Below are 23,449 nucleotides of genomic sequence, written 5' to 3' on the forward strand. Positions count from 1 at the left end.
AAGGAAGGAAGGAAGGAAGGAAGGAAGGAAGGAAGGAAGGATGGAAGGAAGAGAAAGGAAGGAAGGAAGGAAGGAAGGAAGGAAGGAAGGAAGAGAAAGGAAGGAAGAGAAAGGAAGGAAGGAAGGAAGAAAGAAAGAAAAGAAAAGAAAAGAAAAGAAAAGAAAAGAAAAGAAAAGAAAAGAAAAGAAAAGAAAAGAAAAAAAAAACAACAACTGTCAACTTGGCCCGAATCTAGGAATTCTAATTGAATAAAGGACTAGCCGTCCCCCACCACCCACTGCACACTCAGCTCTCCAGCTGGACCAGCTCACCCCTCCAAAGCTCTACACTAGGACTCCTGAGTTATTGGCCACACTTACCAGCGGGCCCCACTGACCACATGGAGACCCCGAGCAGTCAGGGGACACGTGGGCTTATATGAGCAGCGACCAAGATCTCCCAGCCCAAGCCCCCCATGAAGACAAGGACGGTGTCTGAGGCGGGGGCCTGGTGAGCTGCAGGTTCTCACACTTCCCATTTCTCCCCCTGGGGTCCTAGTTAGAGACAGATTCCTGAGCCTACCCCAGACCACGTCGGTGAGAATCTAGGAGAGGGTTCAAAGACCCTGTCCTTCTAATAAGAGCCCCACGACTCTAACCACCAGGCAAGCCTGGGCGACACCGGCAGAGCGGGGAAGGCGAAAACTGGTTTCCAAGGTCAGGGTGAGCCTGGTGAACCCCTCCTCTCTGAGTCCCTGCGTCCATCTGTCGTTGCTGCATTGTCAAGAGGATGAAATGGACCAAAGGCCACGGGAGCACCTGATGTGTCACAGGTGGTAAAAGAGTGCTGTCCTGGGCAGGTCCAAGCCAGACGTGAGGGGAGCGCCCCGCAGCGTCCTCTGGCTCCGCCTTCATCCTGCCCTCCCAAGGGCGGCAGACAGCACCCCACAGCAGGCCCCTGCTGACCTTCTGTCCACGGCCCTGGCAGACTGGACTGTGGCTCCAGCCATGGCCGGCATCTTCCTTCGTGTCTTCTGGAGGCCTGGCTCGGGGCAGGGCCCACGGGAGGTGTCTGCTCTGCCCTGGCGGGCGGGCTGACTCATGTCCAACTCAGGCTGAGCGGCTTCCCAGGAAGGGCACCAGCAGGCAGCCAGGCACCTGTCGCCTGCCCAAGTTTATCCATAAAACTGAGCTCCGCTTGACCGGGAGCCCGGAGCTGCGAAGTGACAGCCCGCGGTCTTCCATGACATTTTCTGTTTGGCCAGCACAGTTTTGGGTTTTGTTGTGAGATTTCATTTGTCTTTAAGGCGGCCACAACCCCCCCCGGCTCCCTACGGCATAACCGCCTGGCAGCCTCCCGGCCCCTGGCCACGCTCGCCAGCGCGGAAGCTCAGTGAGCCGGGGGACCGGCTGGGGCTCCAAGCGCCGTGGCCGGCACATAGCGGCTGCTCCTCAGTGCCCAACGGGGACTGGGCGCCCAGGGGCAGCCAAACAGAGAGGGACAAATAATACGGGCCACTGGAATCCAGGGCCAACGGCCTCATCTCGCTCCTTCCGACTGCTTCTGTCCTCAGTACTCCTGCCCCTGTACTAGCAGGCACCACCTACAGGCCCCCGAATCTCCTCATCCTTCCTCCCCGAACACGGCCCAATGACGTGGTCAAAGCTGGCTTTCCTCTCTAACGGCTGAGAGCTGACTGTGAAGTCAGGACACCTGGATTCTAGGCCTGGCTCCGTCACTGGCGGCCCCGGGACCCGGAGGAAAGCGCCTCACTTCTACTTCTTCTGCAGCAAAGGAAGAGCCTGCAGACCACAGCTCTGCCTGGCTCCCCAGGGAGCTGATCTCTGAGGCTCCTACCAGACTCTCCCCAATCACCCCGAGAGCTGCTTCAGGTAAAGAGCAGGCAGGTCAATGGAAGGGCACCAAGACCTGGGGCGACTCTGCTGCCACCTGCCCGCGGCACCCACAACCTCAGGGCCCCACCTGCGGGGGCAGGTGCCAGCAGGAGCCGGTGGGCATGTACCCCTCTGACCTGGGGGGCATGCAGGTATTGCATGGGGCCTTGTGATTCAGCTGCCCCGGGCCTCTGTGTCCTTCCCAGCAAGGGGGGGGGGGGGGCCCCGGTGCAGCGCCCCCCCAGGGGGGCTCTGAAGGTGGCCGAAGATGTGGGTACAAGGGCTTGGCTCAGTGCCTGGCATGCCTCGTGCATGGTGGCAGCTTAATCAGTGGTGGTTCAGGGAAGCAAGGCAGCAATGGTGAGTCTGTCTCACTCACTTCAACCCAGTTCACGGAAGCCCCGCTCAGGCGCAGCCTATCAGAAGCCCCCAGGACGTTTTTCAGACTACACATGTCCAGCCTTCAACCCAGACTTCCAGGTCAGAATCTCTGGGGAGGAGGCCTAGAGAATCCGCATTTTTAACCAGCTTGGCAGCCAAGCCCAGAACTAGAGGGTAGGGGCACCGACAGATGCGATGGGCCACAGCCGTCCCTCCCGCCGCCTGTCCCGGGGGCACCCACCCATGTCTGTGGCCAGCTGCTTGGTGGAGTGCGGCGTCAGCTCGGGAATCTGCAGGATCACGTCACAGTAGGTCTGCATCGTGGCTCTGGCGATGGAGCCCAGCCAGTTGTCAGCCATGTTGTCCAGCTCGGGCAATTCGTCCCCTGGGAAGGGAGAAAAGGTCACCAGAGACAACGAACACGCTCGAGAAGATCCCACCTCCAGCAGCTTTTGCCCTCCAGGCGGCCAGGCCCACAATGGGCGGTGCCGTATGTCCACACACGCCAGGGGGGCACCGTCCCGGTGGACAACACAGGGACAGAGAACAATACGTCTTAGGCCAAGTGGTATCGACAGAGTATGATGACGATTCAGGAGAGGACTCAGTCAGGTGAGAGAGAGTGATCTCTGCGTGCCCGAAGGTGGGGGACGTGGTGCAGCCACGCAGGCCAGGAGGGAGGACAGGAGGGGGGCCCTGGGAGAGGGCAGGCAGCCGACGCCAGCAGAGACGGCAACGGTCAACACACAGGCAGCAGGTCAGAAGTGAGACCCGGACAGGGCCATCCACCACGGACGAGCTGGGTGCTACCCAGCCTCTCAGAGGCTGACTGCGGGGCTGTGGCGGGAACCACGGGAGGCCTCGGCCTGGGCCTCAAGCATGAAGCGTGTGACACACTCTAGTGCTTCACACACGGTGACTCTCAGTGTCACATCACCTGTGGGGAAGGAGGAGTACGTATACTGAGCAGGGCTGGGGGAACAGGGCTGGGTCGCGGAAGGCGCCCTGAGAGTCGCAGGGACCCCATGTCAGAGCAAACAGGCAATGACTGTAGGTCTCCAGCAAGGTTGCGAGAGCCAGTCAGGCTGGGGTGGGCTGATGCAGGAGGACGGAGCCGTCATCCTGGCCAGACAGGCCTTGAACTCTGGGGGCAAGGGGGCCGCCTGACATTAAAACAACAAAAAAAGTTAGGGGGACGAGCGGAGAGAAAGAATCCACTTAGGAGAAGATAAGCAAAATGCCACTATACCACCACCACCACCAATAACAATAATAATAATAGTACAGAACATAAAGCTACACGTCAAATACCATCTGCACATGGGAAAATGTAAATACCATCGTGTTTAATGATGGGATGTCATGATTTATTCTTTTTAAAATTGTGACCTTGTTTTACATGTAGTATCTGTACAACAAACACAAACTAGAAAGTTAAAAACCAAAAACAGGATGAACATAACTGAGCACAAGGCTAAGAACACATGGTCTAGGGCCTCCACCCTGGAAGCGGAGGCTGGCCCGGTGGTCGTGTGGCCAGAAACGCGGCCAGGCAGGGCAGCTGGTCCGGGGGATAAACCTCCTTCCCCAAGACGTTGGCCCAGAAAAGGATGAACCTACCAGGCCTGGGGCAGCACTGCGGGGTGGGGGACGAGGCGCCCATGCAGGGACTGAGGGCGGCGGGCACTCGCTTACTTGCTAACCGCACGAGTCCCATCCAAGACCCTGCCAGGTCCGTGCTGCCCCAGTCTGGGAGGCCCTGCCCCGACGGCACCCTCCAGCCGGGGGGGCAGATAAGGCCCCTCCACATAGCCACATCAGGGCTGCAGCCAGGGCGTCACCAAAGACTGATAGGAGCCCAGAAATGGGAGCTCATACCCGGGCTTCCCGAGCACGGGGGACGGTTTGTCGGATGCACAGGAGGAGAAAGGGCAGTCCGGGCAGACAGCACAAACACTGGTTTACAAAAGCGCCCAGGAGAAACAGGGCATGTGGGAGACGGTCCTGCTGCTGACTTACGTGTGCACACAGATCTGCAGAAAGAGGCGCCCCGGACAATCGTCCCTCAGGTGCTAGTGGGACTCTTGGGGCAGAATTTTACTCAGAAAAGTTCTTAATTTTTAAAAATTAAGAAGAAAATCCTTCTGAGTGGCTGGAGTGTGAGCACATGGGGGCAGGAGATGGGCTGCATGCCCTGACTGGGTGGGATTGAGAAGGGTCTCCAACCCCAGGCCTGCAAGGGGCTGGATCTCACCCCATAGGTTCCAGACGCCCTGGGGGTTTTTAAGCAGGCCAGGAATAATTAGTCTGAGGGCAAGGACAAGCAGCAAGAGATGGGAACAAAATATACAAATGCAGCAGAGAAAAGAAATCTCAGGAAGGAGGGGTGTTAAAAAGCCAGGCCGATGAAGTATCGGGCTCAGCTTTTGCGTCTGATGGCAGGAATGGTCTGGGCCTGACCTTCTTGGGCCTCCCCCCAGGGCCACTCTGTGCCAGGGCCCACCAGGCTGCCCCCTCTGCCTGTAACCCCCGCCACAGAGAAGGGAGCCTCCACAGGGCCCCTGCACCACACCGAGGCAGCACCCCTGCCCTGCGCCCGGCAGGTGCTGGCCACCTCCAGGGGACCCTGCCCCACTGAGGCCCAAACTCCGTACCCCCACCGGGGGAGGGGACATGGTGGGCACAGAGATTGCAGTTTTCCTGCAAATGCCCCTGCTATGACACATGCTGTGTGGGTAACCTCTGGACACATCACTTCAAAGTTCCTGACGTTCCATTTCCTTGTGGGAAAAAGACTCGCAAAGATTTTCAAAACTCCCTTCTAACCACACTGCTTAGGAAAAGCCATTTATCTAAGCCCCAAAGCTCCTACCAGTTGCTCTCCATCTAGTTCTTAAAACGTGCAAATGTTAACATGTTAGAAATCCCCTGGGTAATTCTTCCCAGTTTTCTGCATGTTTGAAATTTTTCCTAATATGCTGCTGAAAAGGAGGGGGTAAAAAAAAAAAAAAAAAAAAGGAAACACCTGGATGGGCTTGTTGTTGTTTTCCATCGCTGTTACAATTCTACTTTATGGCTGGAGTTTTTCTCTCCTAACAATGCCCAAAGCAATGGCCCAGCACAGAGTAAGCAATTAATAACACCTTGGTAAGTGAATGAATGACTGAAAACAATTGCAGTTTAGCTAAACCTGTATGTATTTTTTTTGCAGTGGGACAATAAGGCTTTACACTCTCCCTGGTGTGCTGTAACAGACACAGACAGAGCACCACTGCTTTCTTGCCCAAGAGTTTGAACTTGAACGTAATCGGCATCAGTAAGAGATACATGATGGTGGGGTGCCTGGGTGGCTCAGTCGGTTGGGTGTCCGACTCTTGGATACATGATGGTGTATTTATGCGTGGAATAATACAATGCCTGGGATTTGACTTAAGTATTCTCGAAAAAAATATGAGAGGAACATAAGAAACAAGCCACTGTGGAGGCCAGATGAGGAGTACTTGGGACTCCGCTGTACTGGTCTCACACCCCGCATGACAGGCTTGTGTGTGTGCACATGTGCGTCAAACTCCAAAAATCCAAACTGTATAATTTAAACTGCTTTCCTCTATGCTTGCCAATATTAAGTGTTAACACACATATATGTGTATATATGTAAATCTGTATATATTTTCGATATAGTCAATGTGATAGGTTATAAAATGGCATACATTCAGGGCGCCTGGGTGGCTCAGTCAGTTAAGAGTCCGACTCTTGATCTCAGTTCAGGTCTTGATCTCAGGGTCGTGAGTTCAAACCCTGCACTGGGCTCCACACTGGGCATGGAGCCTACTTAAAAAAAAAAAAAAAAAAAAAGCATACGCTACTTTCCTTTGCAGCCATTTGAGGATTACTAAAGTTACACATTTCTTCCTATTTTTAGGTTATTTGAATGCCTTCATGTTGTTTACTTATTTTTCCACGGGGTGTCATCTTTTTCTTACTGATTTGTGGGAGCTTTTATAAAACAACTACCACCTATCAGCCGTGTTGCTATTTTGTTCCAGCCTGTCACATTCATCTTTCAATTTCCTTTAGTTTCTGGCTTTCATTTCAAAGAGTCTTCCCTTCCCTAGCCCTAAGTGCCTATTCACTCATACTGCAGGTTTTACATGCTGAAAGTGAAATTTGTATAGAATTATCCTTTTTTCCAAAAATTATGAGTTCCCTTAATGTGTATGACCCTGTGAAACTCACAGAGATTTTATTTGTATCATCTTCACAAATGATTTATGGAAATTTGACAACCATGCCTATTCTCTGTGGGATAAAAAGCCCAATGTATTGATTCGATCAAGTGTGTTGATTACACTGAACAATTCCTCTTTTATCTTCATTAATTTTCCTTTTTGAGAGGCACCTGGGTGGCTCAGTCATTAAGCGTCTGCCTTTGGCTCAGGTCATGATCCCAGGGTCCTGGGATCAAGCCCCACATCGGGCTCCCTGCTCACCAGGAAGCCTGCTTCTTCCTCTCCCACTCCCCCTGCTTATGTTCCTTCTCTCACTGTCTCTCTCTGTCAAATAAATAAATAAAATCTTAAAAAAAAACCCAAAACTTTTCCTTTTTGATTTGTCAAAGCCTAAAAGAGAGGTGCACGATGTTCTCAAGGCTCATGTGGTTTTTTCTTTCAAAATTATAAAATTTTAGGATTACACCACCAGTTTAATGGGATAGGATAACCAAGCTGGCATAAAATATATCAATAAATCACTTTCCTTTTGTGTAATTTCCATATTCAGTTTTGTTTAATTTTCCATATTTCAATTTATTTTAATTAATTTCAATTTTTATAGTTAATATAATTTGCTAATAAAAACTTTTGTCATATGGACAACGTAACCAATAAAATGTAATATATACCTAAATATAAAATTGATTTTTATTTTACATTTAAAAATAAAAGCTGTAATTCAGCTTTAATTACAACTTGGATTTCAAATGCTTATCAAATGTACTAAAATATGTTTGGATGATCTAGCCAAAAAAAAAAAAAAAAAATTTTCTTATTCTATGTCTGGCAGCTCCTCGCTCACACCCCTCAGTGCTGTGCTATCTGACTTGTAAATGCACCTGACTGTCACAGGCTCACTGTGGGATCTGCCTTTTATCAGTGTAACGGGTCACTTTGGTCCCATTTGTTACCGTTTGCTCTGATTCAACGTCACTGCCTTGCCTTCTTTTTATTTGCATTTACATGGGATGCCTTTTAGCATCCCTTTATTTTTAACTTTTCGATGTGATTTTATTCTCAGGGTGGTACCTTCTCATAAGCTGCTGAAATCTTTTCTATACCACGTGATTTTTCTGTTTGCTCAGCCTTACGAAGGGAGGCCTATATATATCCCATATTAGGAATAAGAGAATTTTTTATCAGAAAGTATGTGGTCCCTGTTCAAACCTGTCAGTGCCCAGATAATGGGAAAAAGAAATAGTTTTATTTACTGTATTTTCACCTTGTCAGTTTAGAGATCCAGGAGCCTTGCGAGAGCTGGGAACAAGTTCTGGCCAAAGGCATCTGGGCAGGAAACATCACTTCTACGGTGAAGAGTTTATGTTTGTCCTAAAGCAAAACTATTCTTAAGGTGCCACTTTACTCGGCACGTGGTCCATAGGGAGAGGGCTCACACTGGCCAAGTGGGACCCTTGCCCCAAGAGCTCGCTTCCACCTCCAGTGAGTACGTGTAACCTGGGGCCCTCCTGCCCCTGCCTCCCCAGGTGAGGGGCATCAGTGGAGTTCCTCCCCAGAGACGCTCTGCACACAGTGAGACGTCCCTTCCCTAAGCCACTCTGTCCTGTAGAAGTTCCCCAGGGGGATAACAGGTGGAACCCCATGTTTGCATGAGGCTACAGGGAACCCGCCTCCTGGCTCTCAGTCAGGCCCCTCTCACCTTGCTCAGGAGGAAAGGGCAGCTTCCCAGCATGCAGGGCCAGCTCCAAGGCAGAGTCCTCCTGAGTCACAAAAGGCTCAAGATTCAGGGGGAGGGACATGATATATTGCCCAATCTGAAACAGAAGAAAACACTTTCAACTCCACATTGCCACATACAGGTCATTATTTCTGCAGTACATTTGTGTGAAGGCAAACAGGGGACAGACAAAAAAAGCACGAGGCCTGGGGCAGCCCCAACTCTGATCTTTCCAGAGAGTGTTAATACTGCTATGACAGGACCTTACAAAAATCAATGACAATTTGCATGTACATCACACATTCATCCTCACACTAACGGCCCCACTATGCTTGGAATGCACTCAATGCAACCTCTACCTCAAATGAGGTAATGGACACCAACAAGCGATTGTGCAAATAAATATAAATTACGACTATTCATGGATGCAAAACCAGGAAGATGCTAATGTCAACAGGTGCACAGCCAAGCAAGAATCCGAATCCTGTCTTCTGGACTTGACTGTGGGTCTCGCCTTTAGAAGTGATCTAAGAGAAGGACGGAAATTTTTGGGGGAAAAAAGCCATTTATAATTATAAATTAATTTGGAAGGAAAACTGTACTGTTTTCATAATACAGACTCTAGAAATAAAGATGAAGCCAACGCCTTCTTGGCTGGTGGGGAATTGCAAAAGACAGGATTACAAGACATTTGGGATGAGCCCACAAATAATACAATGTTTGTCATGTGTTTGTCGGATGCACATGACTGTCATCACAGGTATATTTTAGATGCCACTTTCTTTTAAAATTCCTGTTTTGTGTTTTAAGGTAAGTATATGTTTTTGTTTCAAAATAAGGCTGATTTTCAGGTTATGACAACATACCGCTTTTGTTTTTGTTTTAAAAAAAAAAAAAGGCCTTTGAACCTGTTGCTTTTTTTGGGGGGGGGGTTCTATATTTATTCTGTACATTTAAACTTGATTCTGATTCTGTAAACTACAATTCCAAGGATTATCCAAGTAAGACCTTCCCTCTTGGCCTCACACACACCTACATGGTGGCAGACTTGCAGTCTCCCAGCCCAAAGGGAGATTCCGAACATTTCCAAACACCGAGTGTGGGCTGGTTGTACTTAAGGCTCAACATCCCCTGGTCCATCATGCTAACGAAACAGGGTGAGTTTGCTCTCCCTTTAAGGAGGCACATGGATGGTAAAATAAATTAAATCGGCATTTTTTTCTTTGCATTTACTTAGTATAATCTCTTACTCAATCTAGGTATGTGGGCCACTTGCCTCACTAGTAACAACCGCCACCATACACTTCAGCTTGAAAATGGCAACAAATGCATCATTTTTCCACAAGGCTGGAGGAAGGATGCTGGTTTCTGGATTTGGGATCTCTCTGTTCTAATTACATGTGGCAGGCGCTTCCTGAATACCTACTATGTGCAAGGACCCTGGGGGATACTCCTGTGTTTGGTACAGCTTTCATCTGGGGCCATAACCTTCTGGCTAAATGCACGCACCCAGTTTTACGGGCAATGAAGTGTCAGGATCATTATACCTTGCATCTACGTTGTTTTTCATTTTTCAAAGCATTTTCTCCTATTGCGCCCCTCCATAATGCCCATGCGGCTCTGGGTAGGTTCAGAAGGCATTCACCGATGAGGCAAAGTGTCGTTTAGGTGCAAAATTTCAATAATCTGACATCTTGAACTTCAACTGGTTGGTTGAGCTTGTGGGGATTGCTGTGGTTCCTAGACAGATCCCACGACTCCAGGTCTCCCTCGGGAGTTCTGTCCATGTTCATCTTTCAGCAATCAATGTGGAAAGGGATGCTTACCAGTACGCCTGAGGATATTTGTCTACTATTCCCACATATCCAATAAATACTCCTTGATATCCGGTTTGGGTACACTCAGTGACACAGGAAAAATGAAGAGCTTTGTGGTCAGATGGACTTGGGTTTGAGTTATGGCTCTACTGCTGTGTGACCTTCCTGGTGTCATCATCTCTGACAGGAGGATGATCTCATACTTACTTCAAAGGGCTGTGCCAAGGATGAAATTAATGTGTGATACACGCATGAAGCGCCTGGCGTTCTAACAGAGCAGCCGAGGGATAAGCGGCCCCTCTTGCATTGCCTAGAGCCTCACTGCTTGCCCATGAAACACTACCGCCAACCAGCTCACGTTGTTGTTGTCAAGACAAAATTCTGTGTAGACCACACGCTACCTCATGGCACTGATAAAAGCCTCGCACTGTCCTTACACACAGTGTGTGTCCGGTAAGTGCTCATTTCCTGAGTTCAGGTCATCAGCCCCCAGGTACAATCCTTAACTCATGGGGGGTCACGGCAGGTGGAAAAGGGCCCTGGCCTGGAAACAAATCCGGGCCTCCCCTACTCCGCCAACATCTCAATTTCCTCAACTGTAAAATCATTCAATACCTCTCCAGTCCCTTCCAGCAACATCATTTCCTCAATCCATTTAGACTGTAACGCATAGTGTCTTAGTTCTAAAAATAAGATGATTCCCATTCGTCGTAAGAACCAACCCACATCTTAATAGTTTCATCAATACCGGTTTATGAGGTAATGCCCTGGGAGACAGGAGGAAAGTGACTGCCATTTTGAACTCGACATGGCTCCCAGTGAACAGAGAGAACAATGCCATCCTCCATGCTACCGCCAATGGGATCACCAGACACTTCTGATTGTACAATAGTAACTTTTAAAATTTCTTTCTATCTCTTACAGTAGAGTCATAACTTACAAAGCAGTGGATTCTAAAGTGACAGCCTTAGGCAGAAGAAATTGCTTAACTCAGAATCGCTCTGGAGAATGTCAGAAGTCTCCAGCAGTGTGAGGTCCCCGTGGCTGGAGTACACTCCCCCCCCGGTATTGAAGAGCAGCCAAGCTAGACTGCAGGAAGGAGCGAAAGGAAAGGCCATGTGCAGGGGGGCTGTCCATTCCCAGGGGTGAACACAGAAGGAGGAAAGGACTCCAAGTGCCCTGCTCCCCTGTAGGGTTTATTCTGTTCTTTGTTAATATGGAGCCTCCAGAACTACAATTCTTAAGAGATTTCTTTCCTCCTGTGAAATTACCCATGAAAGCACTCCACACAGGGCCTGTTGCAAAGCAGATGTCACTAAAACGTTGGCTGAATTTGAATTCAGAACTACATACACACTGTTCCTCTGAAAAGTCGTCGAGAAGAATTTGCCCACCTGCGTCCTCTCCTCCCAAGTCAGAATCTCCTATGTGCACTCACACTGGGACGCCCTTACGTACCGGCCACACCTCACATCGGGAGAGAGGGAGGAGAGGTACGAGCATGTGAGGTTTTGAAATCAGCTTGTGTTTCATCAGCTGATTGAATAAGGAAGTCAGCTGCCTTTCCTTAAAGTCCTGGATATGGAAGGAAATTACCCAAAAGCAAAGGTTCAGACAGCACCAATGCACTAATGACTACTTTCCCCGAAGGGCCAGAATCCAAAGACAAGGCAGGGTCCGCAAGGCTACAAGTGCCCCGGAGGAAAGTGCCCAGAAGCTCTTACGTTGCTGATGTACTCCAGAGGCGTGAGGCTGAAGGTGGGCAGGTCGTCAGTCAGCGTCTCACCAATGCCTGCTGTGCCCCAGCTCTAGGGCAGGAAGGAGAGAAAGCGATCAAGGTCACGGAAGCCAGGAGGCCCAGGAAAGCACCCCACGCCCGAAAATCCTCGAAGAGTGCAGCCTTCCTAGAGGTGTCTTTGCTCAGAGACGGCCTTGGGAATTGTCACTATTCGACAGACCAGGGATTTCTCACCAAGTCATCACCCTGAAGCCTGCCACCGAGAAAATAATCCTTTCTCTCTCCGCATTCCCACAGACCCATCAAACGGGAGCTCCTGCCTTCTCAACAGAACTATCTGGTGAGAACGGATCCCGTTTGTTGCTCCCACTCAGACCGTGAAGCGAAGAGCTGGATACCCTGTGGTCTGGGTTTCTCTACTCGGGCGGGCACGGGTTAAGAGCTGCTGGGCGCAGCTAGCCTCACTAACTCCTGGGTCTTCAGCACTCTGAAGAGACTAGGAGTGCCCCAAATCCTCCACAGAGACCCCATGTAAATCCCTATCTTGGGAGGGAGGCCTGGGAAGCCCCTTCTGGCTGCAGAAATATCCAAACCACATTCACCCACACTACTTCACTGCTTTTATTTCCACCTGCCTCCTAGATCTATTTCTCAACTGATTCAGACCTCAGAGGGAAAGGGATGGGAAGGAACGTCCAAACCCCACCAGCTGCCCCTTTGTCCTCTTTGTGATCCCTCTGTCTGGGGAGATGCTCTTCCTTCCGACATTTAAAATACCGAATGTCTACGGTATCTCTGTGTGAGCTTTCCCAGTGGTCTCTCTAGAGTCCGGCAAATTACCAGCACGTACATGGTTACGGAGTTCAGCTTGGCACACCTTCACACAGAAATCTAGTTTCTTAATTCCAACCTGAGTCACCCTAAAGCCAGCCTGGAAAACAAGGCCCTTTCTGGCTGCACTCCTGGAGTGACTCCCAGGTCACGCTGTAGCTGCTCTCTGCAGCTACCTGATGCCATCGGGTTGCTTGATCCTTTAAGCAACGTTCTGGGAATGTAATGACCATGTCCACCCCTGGGCTCCCGGCCCAGCCTAAGCCTCAGCTGCCCTCCCCACGTTCCCCAGCACCAGCTCAATTCTAATTTTCTTTGCTTGAGACAAGTTCTTTCCTTCCCCACCTCCGCCCCTAGTTCTAAACTCCTTGTTCTTGCTCGAGAATCCTCCTCTGTTTCAAAATAGCCTACTTTTCATCAGTTGACTCCCACCCCATGGAGAAGAAACACTGTGATCACCCACACGTACTGAGTGCCCGTGATGTGCAGAGCCCTGTGCCCCGCTTGGTGGAGAGGAGACAAAGAAATATAAGACTTGGTTCTTGCTCTCCAGAAGCTCCTTGGGAAACCAAGACCCCGCAACACACTCCCGTTACATACCCCAACACGTTCCCCGCCCCGTGCACACACACAGGCTTCCACTTAGGAGTTCTCCATGGCAGAGGCAAGGTGTGATACTGTAAGAGTTCAGAGGAGCGAGGGCTCAGGGTGATTACAGGAGGAGTGGGCTGCAGGATGCCTGGGGTGCCGAGAGGGAAGACCAGAAGGAGAATGCATAGCTCTCAGACAGCAGGCTAAGAAAGGGCTTTATTTTCCACAAATAGATTGCAAGAGAGTGAGAGAGAGGAGGGGAGTGGGGGAAGGGAGGGAGAGGGAAGGAAGGGAACGGAAAGGTAACCTGTAGCTCATAAAAGACACATGGACCAATCCCTATGTGCAGAATGAACCTGGGTCCTGAGTCAAACAGTGAAATCGTGACTTTTACGACAACTGAAAATGTGAACACTGAATGGTATTAAGGAATCATTGCTAACTGAGGGGTGATTTGGGTCCTACAATTATTTTTAGTGTTGTTACACTTTAGAGAAGGGATATATATACGAGACAGACGGCCAGGAGCTGATCATGTCAAAGAGGGGTGATGGCGACATGGGGGTCGTTATACTCTTCTCCCCGCTCTTGTATATGTGCGAAAACTTCCCTAATAAAGTTCTGAAAGACAGACTATTCTCCTGGGCCTTGGGAGCCAGGCAAGGGTCCTGAGTGGTGGAGACAAAATCAGAGTGGTGCTTTATGAAGACTGACGCAGCAACTCGGGAGGATTGAGGGTGGGGAGGCAGGTAAAAAGCTGAAGGAACAGCTGGGAGAGGAGGAGAAGCCCAACGAGGACGGGGCCATGGAAACGGACGGGAGATCTCTTTAAAACGAAGGGACAATGCCACGTGGTGGTGAAGTCATTATCAAAGAGAGCTGTGGTGAGGGGGCAGAGACGAGAAGGCCGGGGAGGCAGAGGGGCGGAAGAGGGACGGAGCCCGTGAGGACGGGAGCGACACCTCAGGGCTGGGCTGCAGGGAAAGAGCCATGTGCCCCAAGCACACGCAGGGGACAAGCACTGCAGGCCGACGGCCCCAGGAAGGCTCCATGGGGAGGCAGGAGAGTGGCCAGGCAGAGGGCGGATAGGGAGAGCAGCCACAGTGGAAGGGGGTTTCAAGAAGGGCGGGTGGACAAGGGACGAACTAGGGAGGTGCTCTGCAAGTAGGGCGACCGGGAAATGCTGCAGGGTATTTTTTAATTGTTCAAAATTTATTGAAAAGTTCCTTCATATGGGCTTTTCTCTCCCATCTGTCACCAGATGATGTGGGCAAACGTCAACAATTGATTCTGAAATGGAATATAGTGTTGGTTTATATTCTTCAAATGTGAAAGGGTAATACAATTTACTGGCAAACATTAAAAGCAAACACTGAATGACCAGGGTTTAATTTTCAAATCCTTAGGGCCAAAGTGTTTGCCTTTGTGTTGTGTGCTTTCCTCCTGGCAACTCTGGGAGAGCTCCTCCTAATCTCTGAGCTGCCTGTCTCCATTCCCAGGGCCCCGTGGGGTGTTGTAGCGCAGCCTGAGGAGGCAAGATTCAAGCAACCAAGAGCCCAACCACAGAGTGAGGTGGTGGGTGAGCAGTGGGAAGAGCTGAGCTTCCAGAACAGAAGGTCAAGATGTTAGGATCTGGGGTGCGGGGATGGGTGACACAGGTGACGGGGATCAAGAGCACACTTTTCGTGAGGAGCACTGAGTCGGGGACACAGTTGTTAAATCCCTGTATTGTACATCTGACACTCACATAACACTGTATGTTAATTATACTGGCCTAAAAAAGAGGTAAAAGAAAAAAAAAAGGGCGCCTGGGTGGCTCAGTTGGTTAAGCAACTGCCTTCGGCTCAGGTCATGATCCTGGAATCCCTGGATCGGGTCCCGCATCAGGCTCCCTGCTCGGCGGGGAGTCTGCTTCTCCCTCTGACCCTCCCCCCCTCATGTGCTCTCTCTCATTCTCTCTCTCAAATAAATAAATAAAATCTTAAAAAAAAAAAAAAAGAAAAAAAAGATCCTGGTTCTTAACATTCCTATGAATCACTTGTTTTATCCTACAATACACATGAAATCGTTTCTAAACAACTACCATGACATTACATTACTACTAGCAATAAAATGACTGGATGAAGTTAAAAAAAATTTTTTTTAAGCTCTAAGAAAAATAAAGCAACCAGCTCTGGGGGTTGGGGACGGGAAGTATAAAGAATGCTAATCCCCTCATCTTTCAGAACAGCTCCAGCAGTACCAGCAGCTACGGAAAACAGAAGGGTGACTAACCAAAAACAATGACCCTGGCCTCTTAACGGTTTTCATAATCCTTTTTGTGCAACTTTGGAGAGATCTTCTGGGCGCTGATCCCTTTGAGGGGGAGAACCTATTATCTCAGGTTCCACGATTCCTTTCATTTCACTTCCTTTCTCCCTCTTCTACTCAAGTTCAAATAAATGTTATATTGTGTACATTTTGGCTTTTAAAAAAACAGCACGTGTAGTCCAGTTCCATTTCCTCTACAGATCTATCTACCCATTGGTGCCCATCCAGCCTCCGACGTGGGCAGGAAGAGGTGTCTGGGGGATGAGCACCACGTGTGCGCACGGATTTCTACGTTGTGGGATTCTGAAGGGAGTTACTGCTGTTTTCATCGTACTGTCCTGTACTGCCTGAATTTCTGAAAATGAGTATGTGCAATTTTTACTTTAAAAAACTGTCATTCCTCTTTAAAAATGAGCACTCATTAAGCATCTTACTCTGTGGCAGCTAAGTTCTATCATCTTCGAAATGTCATGTAATCCTCATACAGATGCATGGTCAGAATCAGTGTGTCCCCATCTAATGAGATGAGGCTTACGTGGGAAGCTGATCCGACGGGACCATGCCAGGGATATCCCTTTTGCCACGCTGTGACAGGGGCGGCTCTCCTCCAGTCTCAACCCCCTCCTCCACTGCCCCCCCCCCACCAGAAACACAGAATCTGACTCGGTGGATCCCATGGCATTCTGCGGGAAAATCATAAAGAATGAAAATCATGGAATTTCAGGGGTAGAAAGAACTTTGAAATCATGTAGTCCAACCCCATTGTTTCATGCATGGGGGTTCTGAGATCCAGAGAGATCCACAGACTCCACCCAGGTCATACAGTGAAGAAGTGAGTGGCCCTTGAGCCCTGGTCTTGTGTGCTTTCCAGAAGGCAGCAGGAAGCAAAGAACTTGTAATCATGCCTAAAGGGTTCTTGTTGCCTCCTAAAAGGATCTCCTGGTTATTAAAGACCCATAACTGGATCTTTCTCAAAATCCTATCCCAGAAATCCAAATGGCAGTGAAGAGACCAGAGCCACGGAAGTCAGAGCAGGTAGAGAAGCGACTGATGGGTAATCCCTTGAAAGGAGTCAGGACAAGCAGAAAAGGGTGCAAGGTGAGGGAAGGGAGGTGCTCCGGGAATAGCCATAGAAAAAAGGCATCAAGGACAGAAAACAGCAGAACCCCTTAAACCCCCGTCAAAATCACCAGGTCAGATCTGGTAAGGCACTCTCCTGGGTGAAGTTCCAGAACCAATGCTTATGAAAAGAATGCAATCTCCCCAGACAATTAGCCCCTCTGACCTGCCCCAGCCTATCCAGTGGCACATAATCTCCCTCACTTCTCCCTGAGAGGGCACAGCTACACTGCTCCGAATGGTGAAAGTTAATCAAGCAATAATAATAATCCCAGGAAGCAAGATGAAAATAAGGCATCACGGTGACTCCAATTAAGATAAGAAATTCTTGCTAAGCAGTGAGTTGCAAGGGAACAGTGAGTATGTACAGTGAGACTTTTAGCCAGGAGAGTTAGAGTGCTTCCTCCTAAAGCTCCTGGGGGTTGGGGGGCCAGGGCAGGGGGCGGTGCCCAATACTCAAAAGTGCCCGGGGAAGGAGGCAGCACCCAGGGGTAGGTCTGCGGTCGCGGGAAACTCACATCCATCTTGGAAACGAGTAGCAGCTGCTGTTTGATGCGCAGGAAAACGGAATCGAAAGCCAGCTGGTGGGCCTGCTGATTAAGCCGAGTCAGGGCCGTACGAGACGCAGACAGCAGGTTGTGATTACTTGACCCTTTTTCCTAAGACGAAAAAATGCAAAAGGCTGTGAGCGCCTGGTTCTAACCAAGGTTATCAGCTAGTTCAACATTTTGAAAAGCGCTTGAGAGGTAGACAGTGAGGGGGTGGGTCCATACAGTCACGGTTCCCAAGGCCGGCTGTGCCCTGGCACCCCCTGCGGAACATGCCGGATTACAGGTGCACACGCCCCGCCTCGGAGCCACTGAATCAGAGTCCAGCAGGGTTCTGGAGCCCAGGGAGCAATGTTTTTAACTCACTTTTTCATGTAATTCTGACGCAACTGCTAACACAAGCTCATGGACTGGCCGTTTAGGAAAAATTAACTGATGACTGTCCCTCAGGGATAGAGGCAGAGGGAGAAAATGATCAGAAGTGTCAGGTATAAACAAGAGTGAGGGACGGGAGCCCGATTCCCAGTGAGGTCAGCTCAGTTACACTTGGCTGTACAGCAGACTACGCACTACCTGTATGAGTCCCAAGGAATTCTAAACAGCCTGAGAAAATACAGAGATGGAAAATGTAACCTTAGTTTTGCTATTATAAATGAAATGATTACAACAAACTAAACCAGATCAGCAATAAAGATAAACAGAGTTGCTTTAACCTAATCACGGAAGCATGGATGAATGAACCTGCACAACTGTTTTAAGAAGCGTTTGTCAAGCTCCAATGCAGCCAACTGGCAGGCCAAAGTGCACAGCGATGGGGAGACCATGTGAGGGCAATGATGAAGCCTCAGACACGGCCAGAGGCTCACGGTGCAGTCACCCCCAGAGCTTGAGGCCCATTAGGACACCCTGAGATTGCATTTGGTGCCAAGGGAATGGCAATGCCTCCTCTGCCTATCACCAAGACAGGTGGGGGGATGGTTCTGGAAAGGATGCTACAGCCTTCTTAGGATCCTGGGGCCATTCGAGGGTTGCCGTGTGGTTCACTCAATGTGTTGGGAGGTTCTTCCATCCCTAGATCCCCCAAGGGGCACAAATCTCAAAGTCAAGGGCAGCACTGTGATAGGCATCCTAAGAGCTTAAGCTAAAGGGACAGCCAGAAGGGAACACTTATCCTCAGGTCCTCCTGCTGCCATGAGGAGGATCAATTTCCATGGCAGAGTTGGGGGCCTCCTTTGTGGTTCTGCCCACTATTGGGCGGTCCACATTCTGGTCCCTTCTCTGCCATTCAGTAACCGGGGCCTATCCCTGCACTGGGGCCAGGGGCTACCCAGCCCCAGCCATCCTGCTGGCAAATCTGACTCTGGAGGGACGTACAGCAAGCCCATCTGGCCACACATGTAAAGTCATGCTCTCCACACAGGCTCTACTGCCTTTTGTCAGTAATAAAGCTCCACTTCTCCAATGCCTACTCCTGTATGTCCATTTGTTCCCACCCAGTTTAGTTTATCAGCTCCTTAAAACGCAACATAAATGAGACCGAGAAGAGGCCGTGGGGTGCACTGCAGACTGCGGCCCACACTCAGAGCCGAAGAGCCTGGATCGGGGAAAGGGTGACAAGAATGCCATCAGTCTGGTCTCATACCTTGAGGGTATATAGTATTTCCATTAAACTGGCATATTCAGCAGGGTTCTCTTTCTGGAGATAATTATATTCTTGCCATGGGTTCTTGGCAGAGCTCTTCTTGTCTGTCAAGATGCTATCCTGAAACCCGGCCAGGCTCCGAGGGCTGTAGGAGTCAGAGAGGTACTTGCCGGCTGTCGATAAAATCCTGAAATAAAAGGGATGACCATTAGGCCCCGAGCTATTTGTACGGAACTTTCCTCTGGGAGCAGTTTGCTCCTTCCTAAATCCCAGGATATCCTTACGAGGCAGACTGATTGCGGGTCCGCTTTCTAAGAAAAGGAAGACATCCTTCGTCACTGAAGAACCAGTTGGACCTCGGGTGCAAGAGAGACACCAGGTGTTTCTAGTTCCTATTTGACACTTGGTCCGCCGGCATCTGCCACCTTCCGAACACGACAGACCGCCTACGCGGGGCAGTCATCAGTTGACTACTATCTGGGATACTGTGCATTTTCCGTGAGGCCCTTCCTGTCTCTGAGAGCATCACTGTGTGGAACGGAGCCAAGGGGAGCCACCAGCACCTCAGCCACAGCGGCACAGACACGGTGGCCGCAGAGCTGGCCCTGGGAGAGCGGGGGCAGCAGCTCGAAGCACGCCTCTGGCCACAGGACTCACTGTCACATCATACAACTGGGCCAGTGTGGGCTTCGCATTCACCCGCCCCATAAGGTTTACTTTTGTGGTTTAGGTGCCACAGAGAGATCTACTGAGAGAAGCAAGCACTGTCCCATTTCTCTGAGGAGGAGAAGTGCCTGGAGGAGGTTCTAGGTGACGACCAATGTCTAGGGCTTGAATCTTCTCTCCCCAACAAGGACAGCCTTCCCTGATGGGTGCTGCAAGTCCTCCGCTGTTTTCCCTGAGCCCAGCTTGACCGTCCAGCGTACACACTTGAACGTGCACAGAACCATATGAACATAGGCAACCAGGAGGACAGACATTCTATTACATCCCTGACCCCTCCTTGACCATAACTTCTCATGAAAAAGAATCGCCTTGGACCTGGCAGCTTTTAGGCTGAACTCACTTTTTAAAAAAACAAGCCCAGTGAACCTGTCAAGGAATGCGTGTACCTGCAAACAAACGGTGGGGCCTCAGGAACCAGCGCCTCTGCCACTAAGTTATGGTTCTCCCTGGTGCTTACGCCTCCAGGTGACTTCAGCTGGGTCTTTTGTCTGCCAAACTGTGGCCTGTTCCTGCCACCACCCTTACTCCCAAGTCTTCACTATTTGTGAGGACCAAACAGGGTGCTCTTCCCCTCTGAATTCCTAGCACCGAGCACAGGGCCTGGCCCACAGCGCGTGACCCTGGGTTTGCGAGCAGGAAGTTGGGAGCTGCCCTCTGGGAAATCAACTCCCCCTGGCAGGTCACGGCCATATGTGTCTCCACTCGGTCAGCTAGGGGGAGACTGGCATCAGTCTGCCATCCGCACTGAAGAAAAATAGGTATGTCAGAAATGTTTTAAGTATTAAAGATTACTGTTTAAAATGTCAGAATAGTGTGCTCTAAAATAAGAAACCAGGGCACCTGGGTGGCTCAGCTGGTTAAGTGTCTGCCTTCGGCTCAGGTCATGATCTCAGGGTCCTGGGATCAAGCCCCATGTCTGGGATTGAGCTTCTCCCTCTCCCCCCTGCTCGTGCTCTCTCTCTCTCAAAGAAATAAAATCTTTAAAATAAAATAAGAACCAAATCTAAAAAAAAAAAAGTCGGAATAAATACAGTTCCAACCCTAAGGAAAGAACAGTATCTTTTCCTCCCAGCCTCCTCTTCATTCAGACAGATACCATTAGATGAACTAATCATCAGACTCAGAACTCCTAGGATGTGTGTTTTCTAGTACTGTGAACGAAACCTTACTGAAATGAACACTTGGGTCGCCTGGGTGGCTCAGTCAGTTAAGCACCTGCCTTCGGCTCAGGTAATGATCCCAGGGTCCTGGGATCAAGCCCCGCATCGGGCTCCCTGTTCAGCGGGGAGCCTGCTTCTCCCTCTCCCTCTGCCTGCCACTCTGCCTACTTGTGCTCTCTATGTCAAGTAAATTAAAAAAAAAAATTTTTTTTTTAAATGAACACTATTTCTTCTCACTCACAAAGAAACATCTTCTCTTCGCTGGAATGGACTGTAAGCAGGTCTTGGGGATGGCAGATAATTAAACAGTCCTCACCCTCAAGAAGCTCAGAGATTAATGGGGGAGTCCAACCTGCACCAACGCGCTAACGGCTATGCGGGGAGACAGCAGTAAGTACGCACAGAGGAGGGAGGAACTGATGTCACACTTCCATCTGCTTCCTCAACTCATCTCCTTTCATGGAGGGCTACCCAGTTCTTTATAAGCCATGGAAACTTGTAAATTTATATTGGATCCCCCAAACCTGATTTTCCCACTGAATTGTCTCACTAAGACCTTATCCTGTGCCACACCACTGTGCCAAAAATCAGTGATGGGTGCTGTGAGAGTATAGAGGGGCCACGCCTATCTCCCTGTATCTCACCCGACCTGCCCAGTGCACCAGAAAGCCCTCCAGTGGCACTCAGCCCACCAGTCACAAAACGATCCCTTTCTGCAAGGAGGTGATCTTAAGAGCCCCAAAGCCAATGTCACTCATGTCGCTGAAGTAATCCGGAGTGTTCTGAGCTATTGCCTTTGCCACCTTTGGGGGGGGGGTGTGGTCCTTGGGCCAAGTCTGGGTTCTGCAGGGGAGACTGAGGGGAGATTGACAGGCAGATAAGATAAGCTTTATAGGCAGATGCCACACCCGTGGCCTCCCGAATGGGAACACAGATGGTGACCGTCTCTCTTTTCCCTTTCCAGGATCAGCGCTTCCAGAATGATGTCACCTCTTAAAGAGACTCCCTTGGGTACGCCCAGTTGGTTCTCATCTCAAGCCAAAGCTCGGGTCAGACTTTCAGCTTCTCTGGGCTGCAAAATGCAGATGGTGAGGCTCATCCTGTATCCACCACAAGCTGTTCAGCTTCCTAACGAGATCCTTCTTTTCCTTTTAGAATGTAATAATCACAGTCATTAAGAGATTAGGGAAAACCTGTATATCCTGATATGGAAAGACGTCTGCTGTACACATGCAGAGAAACCCAGGTCCAGGGTGGGACGCTAATTTGTGAGAAGGACAGTGTGGGCAGTGCAGGGGTGACACACTCTGGATGGCTCAGCTGATGTCCAGGTTCAAATCACTGCCTCATGGTTCCGTGACCTCAGACGCAGCTATTTCCACAGATCATTTCTTTTACTTAAGTTACTACCTGTGCCAGATTCCATGCCGCAATGTCCCTTTGTCTGTAAAAATGCGGATGAACAGTACCTACCTCTTTGGCCACTGGGAGGATCAATGACTCAATTCCTGTGAAGTCCTTAATATAAGCTCAATAAATATTACGGGTGGGCGCAGATGTTAATAATGTTTCTTCTAAAGAGAATTTTGAGGGTGAGTGGTTTCCGTTTTTATTTTGTATACTCGTGAACTGTTTTCATTTTTGCCAGGCTATAATTACTACTGAAATTAAGAAAATAAGAAGCTGTATGCCCTTCTTTTAAATACATAAATGTTACACTTTCAGCTCTTCCCAGGAGCCCTCTGAAAACTCAGGCCCATTCACCCTCCACCACAGGCTCCCCTCACTGTGTGTGCGTGTGCGCAGGTTGGCATGCGTGTGTGCGGGGGTGGTTAATGGTCACGGCGTTTATATTATTTACACACACTCCACTACATATCCGTGGTGTTGGGTTCTATTCGGTCCAGGAAGTCACATCATTTCTGTGCTGGGCTCCTCGGGAGTTCCGTACAGCAGCAGCTACCTGTTCTACCCCGTGGTGAAACACTGCCCAGGACCAGAACCACTGTGAGAGGTCATGAACTTGAAGACAGTCCGTGGGCTTGGAAATGCAAGAGACAGAAAGTGGCGAGAAGGAGAAACAGCTGCCTCGGAGTGCTGACCCCGCTGCTCGGCCACTCATCCCCAGCTCCCACCAGGGGGCTGTGTTGCCACGAACAGCCCACCCCACACCGCCCCTCCCACCCCCTCCAGCTTTCGCTGCACAATGGGCCACCACCAGAAATTCCCTCCCGCCCAGATTACTTCAGGACAATAAGGAATTATCCGAGAAAGAGGTGACGGGGGCGCCTGGGTGGCTCAGATGGTTAAGCATCTGCCTTCGGCTCCGGTCATGATCCCAGGGTCCTGGGATCGAGCCCAATGTCCAGCTCCTGGCTTAGCGGGGAGCCTGCTTCTCCCTCTGCCTCTCCCCCTGCTCGTGCTCTCTCTCTCTCTCTCTCTCTCTGTCTTGAATGAATAAATAAAAATCTTTAAAAAAAAAAAAAAGGTGATGGGGCTGCTGCTAGGCCCTCAGACTACCATACAAAACAGACGTCTTCCCCCAACTCCTGGAGAACACAGAAATCAGGGGTCCCAAGGGAATGAGAGATTTAGGTGTTTGTAAAAGGAAGGAAGGAAATTTGGGAGGCTGGAGCCCTTTGAGGGGAAAACCAGCCTGAACGGGATGACTTCAGGGCAATGGAAAGCCCTGGCAGGTATGAGAACAGAGAAAGGAGGGGAAAAAACTTTTCCTAGGGCTGATCCCGGAAATCCTCCTTGGACAC

The 23,449-nt window shown here is 50.0% G+C and overlaps 1 protein-coding gene across 1 annotated transcript in view; it reads right to left on the reverse strand.

Moving 5' to 3' along the window:
- The window catches only part of COG7 (component of oligomeric golgi complex 7), a 75,655-nt gene that overhangs the window by 807 nt on the left and 51,399 nt on the right, over positions 1 to 23,449 (reverse strand). The window contains exons 12-16 of the mRNA XM_032396230.1: positions 18,799 to 18,985; positions 17,127 to 17,267; positions 11,744 to 11,827; positions 8,185 to 8,299; positions 2,498 to 2,641 (exon numbers count right to left, since the gene is read on the reverse strand). Of these exons, the coding sequence (XP_032252121.1) occupies positions 2,498 to 2,641; positions 8,185 to 8,299; positions 11,744 to 11,827; positions 17,127 to 17,267; positions 18,799 to 18,985 (671 nt within the window). The remainder of the gene's footprint in view (positions 1 to 2,497; positions 2,642 to 8,184; positions 8,300 to 11,743; positions 11,828 to 17,126; positions 17,268 to 18,798; positions 18,986 to 23,449) is intronic.

This window comes from Phoca vitulina, unplaced genomic scaffold, assembly GCF_004348235.1.
Source record: "Phoca vitulina isolate PV1807 unplaced genomic scaffold, GSC_HSeal_1.0 scaffold90, whole genome shotgun sequence".
Taxonomy (NCBI): domain Eukaryota; kingdom Metazoa; phylum Chordata; class Mammalia; order Carnivora; family Phocidae; genus Phoca; species Phoca vitulina.